The sequence below is a fragment of the Ochotona princeps genome, chromosome 11 (genome assembly GCF_030435755.1).
Source record: "Ochotona princeps isolate mOchPri1 chromosome 11, mOchPri1.hap1, whole genome shotgun sequence".
In the NCBI taxonomy this organism is placed as follows: Eukaryota; Metazoa; Chordata; class Mammalia; order Lagomorpha; family Ochotonidae; genus Ochotona; species Ochotona princeps.
Genome location: NC_080842.1, coordinates 23,698,954 through 23,717,709, shown reverse-complemented (window position 1 = coordinate 23,717,709; position 18,756 = coordinate 23,698,954). Strand labels below are relative to the sequence as shown.

At 39.9% G+C, this 18,756-nt stretch overlaps 1 protein-coding gene across 16 annotated transcripts in view; it reads right to left on the bottom strand.

Annotated features, from left to right (window-relative positions):
- The window catches only part of SORBS2 (sorbin and SH3 domain containing 2), a 188,267-nt gene that overhangs the window by 44,641 nt on the left and 124,870 nt on the right, over window positions 1-18,756 (bottom strand). For 5 of the 16 annotated variants that reach the window (XM_058669909.1, XM_058669899.1, XM_058669911.1 and 2 more), the window contains 7 exons: window positions 16,342-16,408; window positions 15,529-15,573; window positions 13,302-13,482; window positions 11,672-11,786; window positions 4,119-4,277; window positions 3,383-3,466; window positions 1,345-1,401 (listed from right to left, as the gene is read on the bottom strand). In XM_058669909.1, the coding sequence (XP_058525892.1) occupies window positions 1,345-1,401; window positions 3,383-3,466; window positions 4,119-4,277; window positions 11,672-11,786; window positions 13,302-13,482; window positions 15,529-15,573; window positions 16,342-16,408 (708 nt within the window). The remainder of the gene's footprint in view (window positions 1-1,344; window positions 1,402-3,382; window positions 3,467-4,118; window positions 4,278-11,671; window positions 11,787-13,301; window positions 13,483-15,528; window positions 15,574-16,341; window positions 16,409-18,756) is intronic. The other 11 variants (XM_058669900.1, XM_058669901.1, XM_058669903.1 and 8 more) reach the window with 3 other exon arrangements.

Genomic DNA, 18,756 nt, shown 5'->3' with positions numbered 1-18,756 from the left:
GTCAGTAAACCTCTGCAGCAAGAGTTTTCTGATAGTTTTCTAGTTGTAGATGATCAAGATTTACTGTGTTGCTGTATTCATGTAAGGTCAAATAGCAACTACTACATGAAAACCAGTTTATTCTCTTTGCTCCCATCTTTCTAATTCCTACAATAGGCTTTGATGCAGCTGATGATTAACAGACCAATGCTATTTTCTCAACTATCTTCTAGCAAATCCTTTATCTGCTCTCCAAAACCATTTCCTGTTTTTCTCTACAGTGGGCAGGGGGAAAAGGTCTTGAATTTGAATCCTTTTTTTCCCTTTCCTACACTCTGCCTATTTGAAATGATGGTTTATATTGTGACATCCAGCTGCTTGTTATAAACATTCTTAGAGATTGCAGATGTACTTCATCTTAGGAATTGGTGAGTCTGTCATGGCAATACACTGGGTCATAGAGTTGAGAAAGATTAGTAGTGTCTGCGAAGGGTGCTGGAAGGCGTGACACATGCTGCTATTTGCCAGCCCTAATTTTGACTGTTGATAAAAATCCATAAATTATGAACATTTATAAAGGTGAAAATAAATTTTAGGAACAATGAGTTACAGGCATCTAAACTCTTAGTCTGCACCGGTGAGAATAAAGCCAAAATGGCTTTGAAGTGCTTTCTAGCAGGATTTTATTTAGTCTAAGAAAGACAGGCAGTTGGGAGAGGAAGTTGTGGCACAGCAAGATTGGCTGCCCACTTGGGGTACCTGTATTCCCTATCAGAGGGCCGATTCTGCTGCCTGCTACCCTGTGTATGTTCCAGCTTTCTGCTCAGGCACCTCTAGGCAGCAGAAGGCTCAGATGCTTGAGTGCCAGCCAACCATGTGGGAGACCTCATCAGAGATTTTGGCTCCTAGCTTGATCCAGCGGCAGTGCTGATGGTTGCGGCCGTTTGGTGAATGAACCAGAATATGGAAGATCTCTCTGGTTTTTCCTCTCGGTGTCATTCTGTCTTTCAAATAAGTTAATTAATCTTTAGGGAATTATCTAAAAGACCCAAGTGACTGACAGGTACATTAAAACTAATAATTCTGGTTAGCAGTTTGCACACCATGGAATAGCAGGACTGTGGATAAATGGTTTAACAAAAAGTCATGATTGCAATGCTTTGTCATCTGAAAGTAACAAATACAGCCAACAGCACCAACATAACTAATATCTAGGCAATGGTATTGGATACAATACGATGACGCAAAGATAGATTTTTTGAAATAGTTGGGACACTTGAGTGAACTGTAAAACATGGATATTGAGATTCACAGAAACTGCCTCTAAAGGCAAAATCTGAAAAGCAGAGAATAATTTGTTTTTACCTCTTCAGAAACACCAGAAGAATGATCTTGAACATAATCCAGAGCCTTTTTAGGAGGCTGCAGCACAGAAGCAGAGGTGTAGAGATGGAGTGGAGGAGAATCAATGGCAGCAAGGAATGGACATGTGGAAAAGGTGACAACAGTTAGAAACTGAGTGCCGACAGCATTGGGTACACATACAGAATGACATGAATGGAGCATGGGGGCAGCCTGGAGAAAGAGTGCATTGTTTGCAAATGGCCTCAAGCACTGCAACATTGCTAGTGTTCAATTAGTATATTTATAAATTCACGCCAGCAAATCAAAATGAGCACTTCTAGTCCACAGGCAAATGCAAGGCGTATTAAGGAGATATTAAAAGAGTAAGAGGACAGCATGCAGGTGAGCTTCCACGTACAGATGAAGACACTTAAAAGCGCTCATACTTTAGGCTCAGCACAGAAACTGGTATGTTCTTTCTGAACTTCCTAATCAGTGATACATAAAATAAAGTTAGAGAATATTTTTCTTCTGAAATAAGATATATTTATGTGAATACTGGGAAACAAACTAGAAAAGAGAGAGAAAACACTCCCTTTACTCAGAAATAAAAATTCTAGAAAAATTCTTCAGTTTATATTTGTTTACAATCCCCTTTGATGTAGTTCAATAAAGGATAATGAACATATTTAGGTCTTCTGTGCATTTTAGTGGACAAAAAGGGCTACCCAAACTACCCAATAGAATCAGGGTATATGTATCTAACTTAGCACACAGGTTTTGAAAGAAAGCTTGCACTCTCTGACTTTGAGTAAAGACTCCTTCACAGTGTATGTGATACGTTATTCAAGAGTTTAAAATTCACAAGACATGTGTAACTGACACACATCCAATGTACTGCCATTAGCAGACATCATTCCTAAATAAAAGCCTGAGCGAATGAAGAAGTCATTTAAAGCTTGAGCTGACTCTTTATCCCAGATAAACTAATTCCCACAGGGGCTAGTTCCTCTACTAGGAGCCTACAGCTTGCAGACCCGGATGTGGCCTTCAGTAGCAAGACTAGAAACACAGTTCTGCAGGGTTTCCTTATTTTGTACTTCTCTTGTATCTCTGACGGTAAAAGAGACATTTATATAGCAGAAATATTCTGGCAATATATTAGAGTGAAATTTTCTTTTTGAAAACAAGCCTAAGGGCCCGGCGGCGTGGCCTAGCAGCTAAAGTCCTCACGTTGAAAGCCCCGGGATCCCATATGGGCGCCGATTCTAATCCTGGCAGCTCCACTTCCCCTCCAACTCCCTGCTTGTGGCCTGGGAAAGCAGTCGAGGACGGACCAAAGCTTTGGGACCCTGCATCCGCGTGGGAGACCTGGAAGAGGTTCCTGGTTCCCGGCATTGGATTGGCGCGCACCGGCCTGTTGCGGCTCACTTGGGGAGTGAAACATCAGATGGAAGATCCTCCTCTCTGTATATCTGGCTTTCCAATAATAATAAAATCTTAAAAAAAAAAAAAAGAAAACAAGCCTAAGCTTATCTTCTGACTGTGTCATTTACTACGTTGGGCAAATTACACAAACCTTCCAGAACTCATGTTTGCTGGGGTGCTTTATTTTCTATCGGATGACTTTGCGCAGGACAAGTATAGCTCCCTATTCTTGTCTCTGACTCCTCAGCAAATGGGAGCTAGGGCAACATTCTGTCTATCAATGTGCTCCTGAGTTTGAACTGGAACAAAAGGGACTGTAAGCAGACACAAACACTCTGAGAAGTTGGAATCACTGAATATTCCAGGAAAGAAGCTACCGCAATGTGTTAGGTTTGCAATTAATCAGATGTTAAGTAATTCTAACGCATGATTTGGAGGGGGGAGGAAAACCAATAGGAGGTGCCTGAGCATGGTTAATCATCTGGTAGAGAAGGGCGCGTGCACTAAACCTCTCAGACCCCATCCAGCTTCTGTTCTTTAGATAGCACCTAGCTCGCCTAACAATGGTATGTTTAATCAATCAAACAACATTCTCCTACGGTTCTTATATGAACAGTCTAGCCTCACTTACCGGGCGTCCAAACTCCAGTTCTGAAAAGAATTTATACCAGGGCTCATTTTCTAAATCTATGTCATCTGGAGTTATGCGATCAGTCTAGAGCAGATGTGAAGGAAAAGGGAAGGAAAACGCACACTGAGCCAAGTGAGGGAAATGCCCTGTGGTATGAAAAACACGCGCGCACTTGCACGTAGACATGCATCACTCAGGTCCGAACAACCTAGGCAGGAGGGAACGCAGGAGGGCAAGCACAAGGGCCCAGAGATGCACTTATGGGGCACCCTTAGGCCCCTACTTCTGTCCTCTGTCCACCCTTCCTAAGGCTCACCCTAGCTCATGGCTCTATGTTGCAGAATGATGGGCTCGGGGAGTGCACCAGAGAATGGATGGGCACAGCTCAGGCACCATGTGGCTTTGAGGTCCCAGTGCACGAGGGGGTAATCTGCAGACCACTGCTGGCATGCGCGCGGATGGGGGTGGGAGTGTCTACACAGTGAGGAACTAGGGTGGGAGGCATGAGGAGAGCTTCGAGGAGTCTTGGAGCGGAGTGAGGGGTGCTGGAGAGCAGGGGAGTTGGGAGGGGTTATTTGGCACCGAGCTTCTGGGGGACCAGATGGCAACAGACACAACCGGGCAGAGCTGGGGAGTAACCAGCTTCTGCTCTTGCCCTCTGGACCCGTGGAGCACAGGGAAGAGCCCTGGAACTTCCTGACGGGAATGAGAAAAGTCAAAGAAGGCAGGAGCTCACCGGGGCGGGAGAGAGAGCTGGGGCACACAAGCTGGGCGTGGGGAGGCCACTCCTGGGCGGCGGGGAGGGGCTACCAGCCACTGCTTCCGTTGGTGAACTAGAGACAGGCTGCTGGCCAGGTTTCCTGGGAACAGGTGTCGGAGTTGTTGGGAGAGGGGGCTGGAAGAGAGAGGGGTGGGGGAGAAACTGATGCATCTGCGGCAAGCTCTTGTTCTAGCCAACCCGACCACCGCTGCTGGAGCCCTGTGCTGGGGCCTCTGGCTGGTGGGAGAAGGCGAGATGTCCCTGCGAGTCAGAGCCCGGAGACCCCGGAAGCATCTGGACCACCGCTGAGATCTGAAGCTCAGAGGCCCCTCGGAAGGTGAACAAGGATCACATCTTCAGGGATGTCCCAAAGTTGACGGTCCTTCCAATTAATCTGAGCCATGGAAAGAGATTTGAGTGCAGAGAGGATTTCCAAAATTATTACCGTAGATGGTGATGGGTAGGGGGCAGGGAAGGGTACAGAGTTTTCCAAATGAGACTGTAGATGGAAGGTAGGCAAACTCCCACCTTGGTTTACTTGACACAGTAATTTAGAGAAAAAGCCCAATTTTATGATTGTCTTGCTTCCTTCTAGTAGTTTCTCTATGTTATATTTAAGATGCAACAACTAGATTGTTTGTATGAACATTTTGAGAAAATACATATACTTACTTCAGAAACAAACCAGTTTAATTTATCCAGCAATATTCTAAATATTTTTCAATAACACATATCTGACTCCATTGGTACAGGCTGTTGATTTTATGTGAAAACTGGAAACTGACATTGCTTCGTTGATAATTATCACACAACGCTTTTAAATATGGTACAACTGAACTGTGCAGTATTGTAAGTTGGACATAAGTATAAAAAGTTCTAAGAAAAATTAGTTTTCTTAAAAGTCATTCACCTTGGCCAGGAGAGGAGCTGGGACTCCCAGATATTTTGTAAGAGGGCTATTATTAAGCGTTCACTTCCTCAAAGCAAGCCCATATTATTTCCTTCGAATTCTTGAGGGTAATAAAGGTTGTCCACGGAGTAGAAGCATCTTAATTCTGAAGGAAATATACTACAACCTTTGTCATCTTGGGAGCTTGAGAACAAAGACCACTACTTCAACATGAGCATCCTCTAGTGTTTTATTGAGTGGTTGCCTTTACACAGTTTTGTGAGTGATAGCCTGTCTAAATTTAACAATAAATTATACCCAAAGTGTTTCTGTTATATGGGCTAATTTCTACACTTAATAATAAAATACTAATAATAGCAGTGATAAAAATGTTTGAGACATGATAACTTATCCAAAGTACATAGTGATTGCAATCAGTAAGACTTTGGAAACCCTGGAAAGTGCTTATGATGAAATTGTTAGTGACAAAAACAGAATACATCCATGTACTTGTGCAACACTAGAGGTATTTCAAAGCTTGAATCTGGTTGAGAACAATTAACAAGACTAGAAACGTGTTCTTATATTGTGACTTTTCTTTCTTTTAAGTATTATATTTTACTCTATTTTCAAAACGTTGCTTTAGCTAATAAACAAAAACCAGAGAACACATATGATTAGGTATGGGAAAATGTCACAGGGAGCTTGAGTTGGTTGGTTTACATTTCAGTAATAGCAGTGAAATTGAAAGAAAGAAAATATCTTAGTGTCTGGCATGATGTCTCAATGGCTAAATCTTCATGCGGTAAGCTCCAAGATGCCATATGGGCGCCAGTTTGTGTCCCAGCTACTCCATTTCCCTTCAAGCTCTCTGCTTGTGGCCTGGGGAAGCTGTCGACGATGGCCCAAAGCCTTGGGATCCTGTACCAGCATGGGAGACCCAGAAGAATCGCCTGACTCCTTGATTCAGATCAGCTCAGCTCTGGCTGTGGCAGAGTGAACCAGCAGATAGAATATCTTTCTCTCTCTCTCTCTCTCTCTCTCTCCATAAATCTGATCTGTCTTTCCAATAAAAATAAATAAATCTTTTTTTAAAAAAGAAAATATTCTAGCAGCTAATTTGCTGTTTTTTGGTCTAATTTAAAATTTTAATTCAATTGACCTTTGCTTCAATAGCAGAAAAATTATTAACAGATTTTGGTACTGCCAAAATATTAGTTTTCCCCAATTTTTATTTAGATCATTTACAGTTGTGGCATATAATTATTTCTAGAATGATTTTGTTGAGTCTCATTGGTAAGGAGACTGACATTAGAGAGAATGCCTCAGTAATTTTTCTTGTGTTTCTAGAGAGTACTATTTCTCCCACAGAAAACTCACATGTGGCTTTTACAAACATTTTAATGTCTATTAGTGTGCATTTAATGATATTCATTAATTCTTAATTTGTGTAAAGTCTGCTTTCAAGTGCAGCATTTGTTTTGCTAAAGGGAGATAGAAACTTCTCACGAAGTAAATTTGCTCAGAAATGAACAGAAGGGGGCAGCAAACTTATCCATGACTAGATTTATTAGCCATTATAAAGTCACTATGACTACTACCTTAAGAAAAATGTATAGCAAATGGATCTACTAAGTGCTAATTTACAGAAATATATTTCTACGAAACAACAGAGACAATCACAGACTGGTAGTATTCCACTAATTATGCTTTTGTTGATTAAAAATTCAACTTATGGTCATGATGGGCAGCTATCTAGAACTCATGCCAGTGTGCATTTGTGGAGAAAACATCCTAAACAATTATTTCTGGTCACTATCTGTAACTCTGGTGTGTCATGAAGAGCATATGCTTCAATTGTTTTAAGTAAATTATAGGTGGCAAAACTGGAATTTTCTCTTTGCTGTGGTCTTTGACCTGTTGAATACCTTTTGTCTGACAACAATGAAAGGTATTATGAAACAGCCCAGAGTCACTGCTAAAGTACACAAAAGCCTCAGAAGAGTTCATGATGGCCAGCCAATAGACAGATCAGCACACTGACAAGCCCACTGTTGCCACGCACAACACGGAAGTTCCATTGAGTTCAGCCTGAATATGAACACTCAGAACTCATTTAGGAAACGTGATCATGCTTTTGTCTAATTGCTCAAAACAGGCAGAAGAGCTAAAATTCTGATGTATATCTTTTGAATCTTTCTTCCCCTCTTCTTTGTAAAAACTCAGCAAAACTCAAAACCAACTTATAGTATACGTGCAAATGAAAGTACACATGATCTTTATGTAAAAGCTATCAGGGATGAACAACTTTTTAAAGTATGCTTTCAATAGTTTAATAGCATTTGGCTACTAATGTGGCTCTAGAAACCTCACTGTTCTGAGTGTTCTCCCTGAGGCATGTATTTTCTATAGGCTGTTCCAAATTTTAAAAGTGCTGGTATATTTTGTTCTTGAAAGTTTATGCTCAATAAACTCAATAGACTTGTAGCGTCAATAAGACTGGCAACTATACTTTATCTGTGGTGTGGTTCCACACAGTGTTGTGGTTAGTTGGGATACTTATTTCTGATTCAAATTATTAGATGAAACTCCTAATTTTTTAAGCTTTAGCTTTAGCTTTCAGAGGCAATCCTTACTGACAAAAAAGGCTTATGTTCACAAACTGTTAAGTTAAATATCAACTCTGCACAGTGGTGAATGCTTGTATTCTTCCCTTTTCATAGTTACAATAAGGAATGGTGAAATCTTCACTGTTTTATCAAGCACAGAGAGGTATTCACCAATGCCTTGTTCATTTTATCTTTCTTTTCAAATTTGAACATGGCTTACCTGTAAGCCTATGCAATCTAGAGAATTTTTTTATTAATATATACAGAATTCATATGTTTATCTTGCAGAATAAAATAAATATATGGTTCTGATGAATAGTTCAAGTCAGCTAAAATAACATCCTGGTGACTGCAAAGTGATTTTCCACTTCCAACGCTATGCTCATTTAGTTAACATTTCTAAATTTATAGTCAAATGAATATTCATGAGCTTCAAACAAGCGTATTCACTTTTGCTCTCCTGTTAGAGAATATGAATCCTCTTGCCATTGATTGCTAAGGAGCAAGAGAATGTATCTGTGAGGATCTGGGAAAGATTTGGTTCAAATAATACTGCGTCTTCTGCCTCTGGCACCAAGGGAATCGGGGAATGTGTGAGCCTCAGTTACGGCAGTGTGTAGAACACCCCACATAGGCTTCCACAGAAATCCCCTGGGCTTTTGTCACTGGAAATGTACAGACATCACAGAAAAGCAGAAAAACAAGGATTCAGTCTCTCCCCAGCTGCACTCACTAGTAGTAAGGACAGAACCTGTACTTATTCATTCACCTAGTCACGCAAAGTGTATTCACTGAACTGTCATGGGCCAGGCACTTTGCTAGTGCAGGGGATATAACAACTGTTAGACACTACCCCTGTCTTCCAGGATCTTCAAACATGGAGGGGGAAACAGACAAGTGAATGAGTCATTGTAAGCCAGTGAAGTAAGTGCTTGAGCTGAAAATAGGGTACACCAGCCATACACAATAGAAGGAGCTTTGAACCCAAGACTGAGCAGTCAGGGACAAGTTCTTGGGTGAAGCGTGACGCCTCTGGGACCTGAGGATTGATATGGGAAGATTCCATGTGGAGGGAGGGGGGGTGGGAAGAGCTTTTTTGGCGGAAGAGCTAGCTGTGCAAAGGGCCAGGCCGAGTGAGGGGAGAACTGAAAGTCCTCCTGTAGCAGGGAGGGCGGGAAAAGAGATGAGGCTGGAGGGATCAGCTGCGGTCAAACTGCAAAGTGTCCTTGTTTTTTCTCCATTTTATTTTTTAAACATAAAAACTGTGCTGGGCCTGGCATGGTGGCCTAGCAGCTGGAGTCCTTGCCTTGAATGTGCCAGGCTCCCAAGTGGACACCAGTTCTGATCCCGGCAGCCCCACTTCCCAACCAGCTCCCTGCTTATGGCCTGGGAAAGCAGTAGGATGGCCCAGAGCCTTGGGACCCTGCACTCGCATGGGGGACCTGGAGGAGGATCCTGGCTTTGGATCAGCTCAGCCTTGGCCATTGCAGTCACTTGGGGAGTGAATCAGCAGACAGAGGATCTTCCACTCTGTCTCTCCTCCTCTTATCTGACTTTCCAAAGAGAATAAATAAATCTTAAAAAAAAAAAAATGTGCTATGGAACTCGGATTTCATTCGAAGGACGGTGGAGAGCCAGGACATACAGTCTTGAACTGAAGGTTTTCTGAAGTGAAGATGTGTTAAACATTATTCTTGCTGGGGTGGGGAGACCAGATTGGAGAAGTTGGGAAATAAATCAGTGTAAACCAGGCCCTGGACAAATATGCACCAGAAGAGAGAAGTGACTGTGGCATTTCTCCCAGTCTGTAGGGTTTGAAATGCATGGGGGAGATGGGAATCCAAGATGAGACTTGGGAAAACTGTGCAGATGGAGGAATAATCTAGAAAGTAAAAGAGCAATGCAGACCTATCTCAATGTTGGGTTTATTTTGGAAAAAAAGAAAAATGAAAAGAGCAAAGGACTGCTCCCAAACTACCTTGCTATAAGAAGCCATGTGTGTGCATTCGTTGCACCTTGAAACCCTAAGTGCTCTCATATCACTTTGATTGGCCAGCCTGCCCCTTATCTCTCACATATTGCATTCAAGCTGCTTCATGATCTGTAAACATTATCAACAAAAAAGGAGATTTCTGCCTATCGCTGCCCACCCACTGCCCACTGCTGCTTTATTCCTAATGGTACAGGAAGCTGGATTGAATTCAGGATTGATTAAAATGAAAGATAACAGACCGATCCTATAATAAAGAAACCTTCTTAAAATTATCTATATAACTGTATCAAATCATTTTGTAGAAGTCTGGTTCTCAGCAAAATTGTTTAGGAGAGATGCAAGTTTGGGTTCTTTCTATTCCTTCATAAAATGTTTATTTTCATTCCTTTCCTATTTGCTAGGAGGCTTTCCTGTGGCCATGGAAATCTAACCACACCCACATTTCTGGTGACATCCATGACTCCTGTCTGTACATTAACAGATAGACTTGAAGTTCTTGCACTGTCCTGTTTATCATCGTGTCCCTAGCACCTAATAGAAAGTCTGACACTTACTCAATTTTGCCAAATGAGGAAATAATGTACGTATACTGATGGGGAAGCTGCTGCGATCAATTCTGTCTCCTGCCATCACAGGTACAAAAGCATTTCAATATAATTACAATGTTCATTGTCTTAAGAATCTCATAAATATCTAGAGGGATCAGTAAAGGTTTCCTATTTACATTTAAATCTGAGATTTCTTAGTTGCTATTTTCAGGTTTGTACAGTGGCAATATTGTAGTTCTCTCAATTCTGATCTTGGAAATGTCAAAATATCATACTATCTGATCAGATGGCCCAGTAATGGGTTATATGTAAACCAGCAATGGAGGCTGCAAACCAGTGATAAGTATTTTTCTTTTTCCTCTAAGTTTCTCAGTTGAAATCCTTTTACTGTAAATGCATGAGTTATTTGAAGAAAAGCAAAGAAGGCTCAGAGAAACATATCTGAATTATGTGATTATATGGTTTTTGAACATGTTTCTCAAACACAACCATAAATGCAGGGTTTCAAAAACCAAATCAAGGACATGGGTGTGTTGGGTTGGTGGAATGAAGGTTTCCAGTCTATGAATGGTTGAATTAAAAGTTAAGTTTACTGTGGCACAAAAATGTTGAACATCTATGCATAGGTTTCTTATAGTATGCACTTTACATGATTTTTTAAGACCTCTCATAGCATAATTTCTTGGAGACTGTTAAAGATGCTAACAAAGTTCTTTTTCCTGTTCACTGACATCTAAAATTCATGTAAGGCAAGGAGGAAAGTAAGGTGCAGTGGATAGAAACTGTTTTTCTAGATGCAGATGTGGAGATCCAGAGGAGTGTAGAGTTTGAGATCCTAAGGACGTTGCTCCTGGAGGGGAAAGACAGGGCCAAGGAACAACCTGCTGCTTAACTTTGAGAAGGCATTCAGTTTTTTTTCCTCCAATTTTGTGTATCTTTTAGTTTGTATATGCTTAAAGCAAATATACTGCATAATGAAATATTATCTTAATCCTTTAGAATGACAGGCAATCAGGAGACTTGAGGTTTGGTAACCTGAGAAGATTCAATGACAGTCAATTAATTTTAAGGGCATTCGGAAAAAATTCTCCTTATGTGAAAGAAATATTAAGAAACCAATATGAAAGTCAAAGGATGGAACTGAGTCTATGTGAACTGGGAGACTGATAAATGGCGCTCTAAATGGGCAATCCAGAATATCAACTAAGCTACATTTGTGATCCATGATTAGGCACAGCTATAGCTATGTGCGATGAATCATATGTGTATATATCTGGTTTGTGGGGACAATATATATAACAGTGCAACTTTCAGTTTTGAAACAAGATGCTCACCTAACCATACAAAATGTATAGGCAGTCTAAATAATGCCAAGTACATAAATAGCCTTTCTTGTGACAAGACATGGGCAAATGCTATGAAATTCAGGTTTGTTTGGGAGCCCTGGAAACCTGCTGCACTGGCATTGTGTTTAATAGCAAAGTGCTTACTGGTCTTTCATGCTGCAGAATTGATGACTTCCCGGGTTCATATTCAAAAATACTCCTTGGTTCAGACCGGAATTTCCTTGTGTCCACTTTTCTGTCTGGAGGATCCCAATCATGCCTAGAAATGCACAACAGATCACATGTTACCGTGATTCTATGTACTTCAAGCTGTTGTGTAAAACCACACACTATCTGTTTGCAAAGTTAATGTCAGTACAGTTTTGCAAAACCTTTTGGAATAAGATATCAGTCTGTGAAGACCATCACAGTTATAGTTTATTCTACCAAAATGACTCAAAGAAACACATTAGTATTATTTCATGTATCTTTTTGGCATTTCTTAAGACTATTTTCCTGCTGTCTCAACAGTTCACACAAGGGGTTCATCAAACCTGTGGGTCACTCAGGGCAGGATGTATGTTTGTGTTTAAAGTGAGTGTCAGGTTGCTCCTGGGAAGCTCTGTGAGCTTAACCCCCACTCCTGTGACCTGGTATCCTCAATCCAAAGTGACAAAGAGTAATGCACACAGCATGTTTCGTCTTTTTTCTTATAAAATATATAAATAAAAAAGCTTGTCTGCAAGAAATGCCATGATATCACTTCATCTTGCATTTTGTAGGAGCAAGCTGTGTGGCTGGGGAGAGCCTCTTTTGGTATTAGCTTGACAAAACTGGAGTCAAACATCTTTATCACTGGAATCAGCTCTACCTCGTATCATTTAAGATGCTGCCAAAGAAGGACTTAGATTGTCAAGCTCTGTAGAAGGACTTAACCAAGTCAGACACCTCCAGTCAGCTGGAGTGGAAGAGGAAGGCCCCCCTTTTTTGGGGGGAGGGTTGTTCATTATTTGTGAGGGAGCAGATTCTGACTTACATAACCAGAGTTAAATCTGAATATTAGCCATACAAATTGGTGAAGTTACTCCAGTTTTCTAAATCACAATTTCCTTCTCTTTTAAAACATGACACATCTCCTTGGTTAGTTCTCAGAATCAGATGATACAATAAAGTGCTTAACCATCGGGGAACTTTTAAAAAAGGTTATTTTTTAGTAGTAACGTTAGTAATAACCTAACAAAAGTGACATAATTCAAATATACTCATAAATTTTTATTTAGTGGAAATAATTTCCATACAAATATTTCAAGGGAAAAATGAAAATTCGCATCAGTTCAGAAAGGCAGTAAAAATGAGTCACAGAAGGACGCATTAACTAGTGCTTTCTTTATTCTTTATAATATTCTTTGCTTTCAGGAAGTTATTTTATTAATAGACCTAACATTGTAAATCTGATGAAGTTTTAGATGATTGCATAGTCTCTAACCTGTCACATGAAGGGAAGAATTTGTCTATTCCAATGAGGAAAAATAGAATAAGAAAGCTAAGTCTATTTTGTTGTAAACATTCTTTGAAATTTGGTTCTATCATTTCTCAGCCTTTTGGCTAAGGTCAAGTGAGATTTGGTTTCACAATTTTTTCATAGTAAACATCTTCCATGACCCAGTTACAATTGTATATCTCTATTTACCCTCTGTCTAGTCTGTCAATGGATTCTGTCAATCCACTGATGGCCAGGTGCCCTTATTTTTGTCCTTGGTTACCCACAGGTCTGAGTTTTGGGCAAATGCCTTACTTTTCCGTAGAAGGCCTATCTCTGGGCCGCAGCGGTGGGACTGGAGGTGGGGGAGGCACTGGAGAGGACGCGTCCTTGAAGACCTCTGTGCCATTGTCGGAGTGGCTTTTGGACAGAGGTCTGTAGGTCTGTGTCTTCACAGCAGGGTGTGACTGTGTACTGTAGGCTTGGTTATACACGCCTAGCATGACCAAAACAAAAACAAACAAAAAACAGGTGGAAAAATGAGTTCAATGATTTGTACCTTTCAAAATAGCCTGTGATTTTGCCAAAATTATTGTCCACATAGGTTCTTTATTAATTTATTAATTATTAATATACTATCATTACTGTAATTAGTGAATTAATTGTGCTAACAAGCAGTGATTATAGTAAATCATCAGTTTATTCTGGAGTTAATAATAATACAGATTGCTACTAAAAATGTACTTGTAAGTACTCAACAAATTTTCATGTTGATCAAATTAATAATATGGTCAACACTTCAGAAAAAGCAAAAATGTTTAAAACTGTGTCCAAATATCTTTTAGTACTTAAAATGTATATATATATATGTGTGTGTGTGTGTGTGTGTGTGTGTGTGTGTGTATATATATTGCTGTGCAAGTCACAAGGGGCCAAAAATCCTCAACAAGCTTATAATGCATCTGAAAAAATGAGACATAAACAGAATTATGATAGGATGTCATTAGCAACATTTCATACAGATCACATGAACATACGCATTATGAATGCACACGATTATAGGTGGTGGCAGTGGCGGATTGGCCAGATACTGTGGTACCTGGGAGATTAGCGTTGACCCGGAAGGCTCAGTTTGGGTAAAGGAGAGAGGAGGAGGGTAGTAAAGACAGCATAGACAAAAAGGGGTAGAAAAGCTCAAGACATGAAGCAATGAGCTGTTAAATTAGTAGAAAGGAAAGAAATTGCTTATGAATTCTCTATCTAAATGATAAAATACACAGGACTTTACATGATATTTTGTGGCTGATTCTATTTGCTAGTTACTCATGTGACAGGAATTTTGATATTACAACAATTACGAATTTTCACAATTGGGGTGAGTGTTTGGGCACAGTAGCTAAGACTTCGCTTGGGACATCTTCATCACTTGTGGAGTACTTGGGTTTCAGTGCTTACTTCACTTCCAATTCCAGCTTCCTGCTGATATGCATCCTGGCAGGCACCAGGCTCAAGCACGTGGGTCCCGGACACTCATGTGGGAGACTCAGATTCCGTTCCAGCTCTTGGCTTTGACCTGGCCCAGTCCTGATTTGCAAGTAGATGGCAGACACTTTCCTCTCTCTCTCTCTCCCCCTTTTCCGAGCATTTTAATCTTTTGAACAAACTGTATTTGTGCTCATCTTCTTCTCCTAAAAGTCCTGTGTGAATTTTTAGGTGTCTCTCAATTACACAGCCACGCTGCCAAGAAGACCTCCAAGTGAAGGCACAGACACTGAATGGGTGAGGCATGACAATCTGAGCCTGTGAGTTTGCTTCAAATAAAGGAGATTTTAAAAAACAAAAGCAATTGTGTACAGATTCTGAGCTGGAGGCTGGGCAGTAAAAAGAGGTCATGGTGAAATTCCTGAAGCAACACAGAGGAGAATGTGATGAAGGGTAACTGCTTTAGGGACCCCTCACTCCAGCTTGCAAGCCACTTCACCAGGCATCAATGCACTCTAGTACAAGTGGAAATGCCTGGTGCTGAAGTCACTTCTTGGTGACCATTGGCAACTCTGAGTGCGAAAAGTGGCCCAGACAAATGAGATTTTTAAAATCTTTCAATGAATGGTTGCTTTTTTGGAGCAAAACCACGGGCAAGGTCACAAAACACTTTGCTTGACTTGTTTTTTGTGAAGATATCTGAAAGATCTTATGCAAGCAATTGTAATCACTTTCTGTGCTGATAAAAGAAGATCTTTATCTTATTTTGTACTGGGGGTTACAGTATGTTCTTTCATGCTGTCCTTCACACTTTAGTTAAACATTCCTGAAGCTGGGAATATGCTAACAGTGGGAATGAATTAGACAAAACAGTATTAGTCCACATTTCCATGAGAAAAGATCAGTCCTTTTGTTATGCATGCTTTGAGAGAAGAAAAAGCATTCTGCTAATTACATAAAGTGAAAAATGTGCGCTCAAATAGAGTGATTAAAAAAAAAGAGGAACAGTGTTCTTCCAAACATGCCTGGGAATAAAATATTCCAAGAAAACCCATCCTACCTGCATTATAGGTATAAGGAGTATTATACATGTCTGTGTCATCATCTAGAAAATGAAACATAAATATTGCGGTAATATAGATTTGGCCACCACATCATAATAAGACAGCAGAAACCTGTGAGAAAAGCAATGCCATTTTCCCAGTTCATGATATCAATTTTTATTTATAAATACTGCTTTGGGTTAAGTATCTCCAGAACAGCAATTTTTGTTATGTTTTTTTCTTTGCATGAAGTTACTTAAAAAGTTCATGAAAAGAAACAACTGAAAGACAAGTTTATTTTGCTGCAATGTTTTGATATTCATGCAGTTTTTTCATCTTCCGTATTTACTGTGAATGTTCAAAGACTTTTGGATTTGGGTCTTGCTCCCTCCGCAGCACGCGAAGTTGGTCACTGTTCACTTCCCCATGCAGTTCTCTCTTTGAATCATGAGCTTTCTTTACTAAGTGCTTTACACACCTCTTGCCAGAAAGCTCTCAGACCTACCAACACTCTGTTGGGAGCAGACGGGCAGATTGCTTAGTGTCTAAGCAGAGGACACACTGGATTAGAGCATGGGTAAGGATGGATGGAAGCATAAGATCAGAACACCCGGCAGTCCTCCCAGCGGCTCCTCCAAGGAGCCAGGAGTGAGATAGACTCAGAAATCTGTGAGGAGCCACAAGAGGAGAATAAAGGAGGAATGTTGTAAAGGATAGGGCACATGGGTGTACTGGGGACTTCTTCATTTTGTGAACAAAACAACACAAATGAAGAGTAACTATTTTCCAATCTACAAAGCCCTAATCAAAACACGGAAGTACATACGTACCTGGCTTATGCACCATGTGGATCTGCTTAAACATGGTCTTGTACCAGTCCTTTGGCCGGTCTACAGTCTATAAAAAAGAATGCTTCATAGTTAGTTACAAAACTGGTGGTAAACCAGTGCGTCGCTCCTCAAGGTGTTGGTCTGTATGTATATTTTATCTTTTAAATAACAGATTTTCATTTTGTAATGAAATGTTCTGACTCTCAACTCTGATGACAATCTTTGCAGTTTGTTAATTTCTCTGTGTGGGTTGTGAATTTCTTACTCCACATTTGAGTTCAGGTTGGGACATTTGATATTATGGTTTTATTTTTACAAACCATAGCTGTGCCCAGAATTAGATGATTGGTGTTTACACGGATACATTGTATAAAATGCACTGAGTAAAAGTGGCTGTCATAATTTACTTAGTTGCTTTTGGTGAAGATTATCATTATCCTTAAATTTTTTTTTTTAACTGCATGTCTGTCAAGATTATTTTTAGAATTAACTAGGGAATATTTTTTATTCAAGCTGTACTCTGATCTACCAAGGTTCAGACACTGAAATTTGATATTCATTAGTTAAATTGGTCAAATGCTGAATGCAGTGGACAATCCAGAATCCCAGAGAAAAAATAAACTTGTGGTTATGGTTTGAAAATTTTAGATACGTAGCTATAGGGCATATATAGAACATTTGACTCACTAAATTGTAAGTTTTTTGAGAGAAGTGCTGAGTTCTCCTGCTTTGGACATAATAGAAATAGTCAGCTGCAGTGGAAAGATGAAATGAATGTTTAATCTTGAATCATGAGTCAAAGGTTAACTCCTTTAATTTCTATTTCATACTTCCCAGTAGTATAAATTTGGACAAGTTTGTGCAACCTTTTGGAGCCTCAGTTTTCTGTTCTTTAAATTGAAATATTGCCAGCATCATGAGACGGTTATGGAAACTGAATGAGACAATGTGTACATAAAAGCTTAGAAAGAGTGCCCAGAATAGTAGGAATGCTATCATAAATATTAACAGAAAATTTCAAATATTTGGGAATGAAATAATAAATCTAATTTATTGGATGAAACATAACAATACACCAGTAAAAATACATCCTTCACCAACATAATTAAAGATTTTGCTAGGCAAGATCAGTATTCCAATTATTTCAGTGCTTCCTGGCCAAGAAACTTGACCATTCTGTGTATAACAACTACATCCAGCTGAATTTCTAACACAAATTTCATAATTTAAAACAGGATTTCTACAAAACAGTCTGGCACTTGTTGCACTGAGATTTGGTTAAGCTTCGACACCATAATTTTGCTTTCAGACATGTGATCATTACATTGTTCATTTGAAAACTTCTGAATCTACGTTTATTTTCATCTCTGTATGTTAACATTTTCATTACAGATTCACATTAAAGGTGACTTTGTTGTGAATTACCTCTTCATTCTAAACTTTCTTTTCAATGGAAAAATTGAGGAAATCAATGATGGGAATGAGCAGGAAGGCGTGCAGTGACGAAGTCAGACTATTTGCTAAGTCAAGGTAGCTGAGCATGTATCTTTAAGGCACTTCCAATTTAATAAAATATCAATTTCTCTTGGATGAGGCTTCATTTCTTTTACAGTTTGAAAGGAAAAGATCATGAGACATAATAGTGCAAAAGTATTTTCCGGCCATACCTGGACACAACCAATGACTACCAGGAAGTCTAGTGAGTAAACTCTATCCCTGTATATGGCAATGCGTCTTGACAGACAGGTTTTTTTTCTTCACTTGCTTAGGGCCTATATCAGGCAAGATCTCAGAGTTATGCCATTTGCTAGCTTTATATGGGGAGCACAGAGATGCCAGGGAATGCCCCGTCTATTGGCAAAAGGGAACCTGAGACTGGTAAAATGGGAATGTTAAAACTCCATGTCCTTTTCTAAAAGAAGTAGGCACTAGAAGTTCTTTTTATAAATGCCATCAGGGAGACTGCTATGCATAACACTGAAACTGAGAAAACAGCAATTGACTCAAAGTTGAGGGAGTTTATTTCCACCTGTGTCCTTGTAGTCATCTCACACAGACAACAGCTACCAGCACTTCGCAACACTATTGCTTTCCATGTAATTAGCTGTATGTGAAAGAGAAAAGAATTTGTATTTCACTTAACCAGCTGGCCTTGATCACATGATCTTGTGGACACAGTGAGTTTTGTTGTTGTTTTGAAGAATGGCCCTAAAAGGCTGATGCAGATAACCCAGGTCACACAAGAACCACTTACTTTCATGCCAGTCATTCAGAAAGTCATGTTTATTGATTCATGACTTTCCAGGCTCTTTTTTTTTTTTTTTAACGAAATCCTGTTTCTTGACATGTGCTGGTCCTCTGCAAGTATACTATGTCTCCAGTACACCTAAGCAGTACTGCCTTTGGCTTATCCAC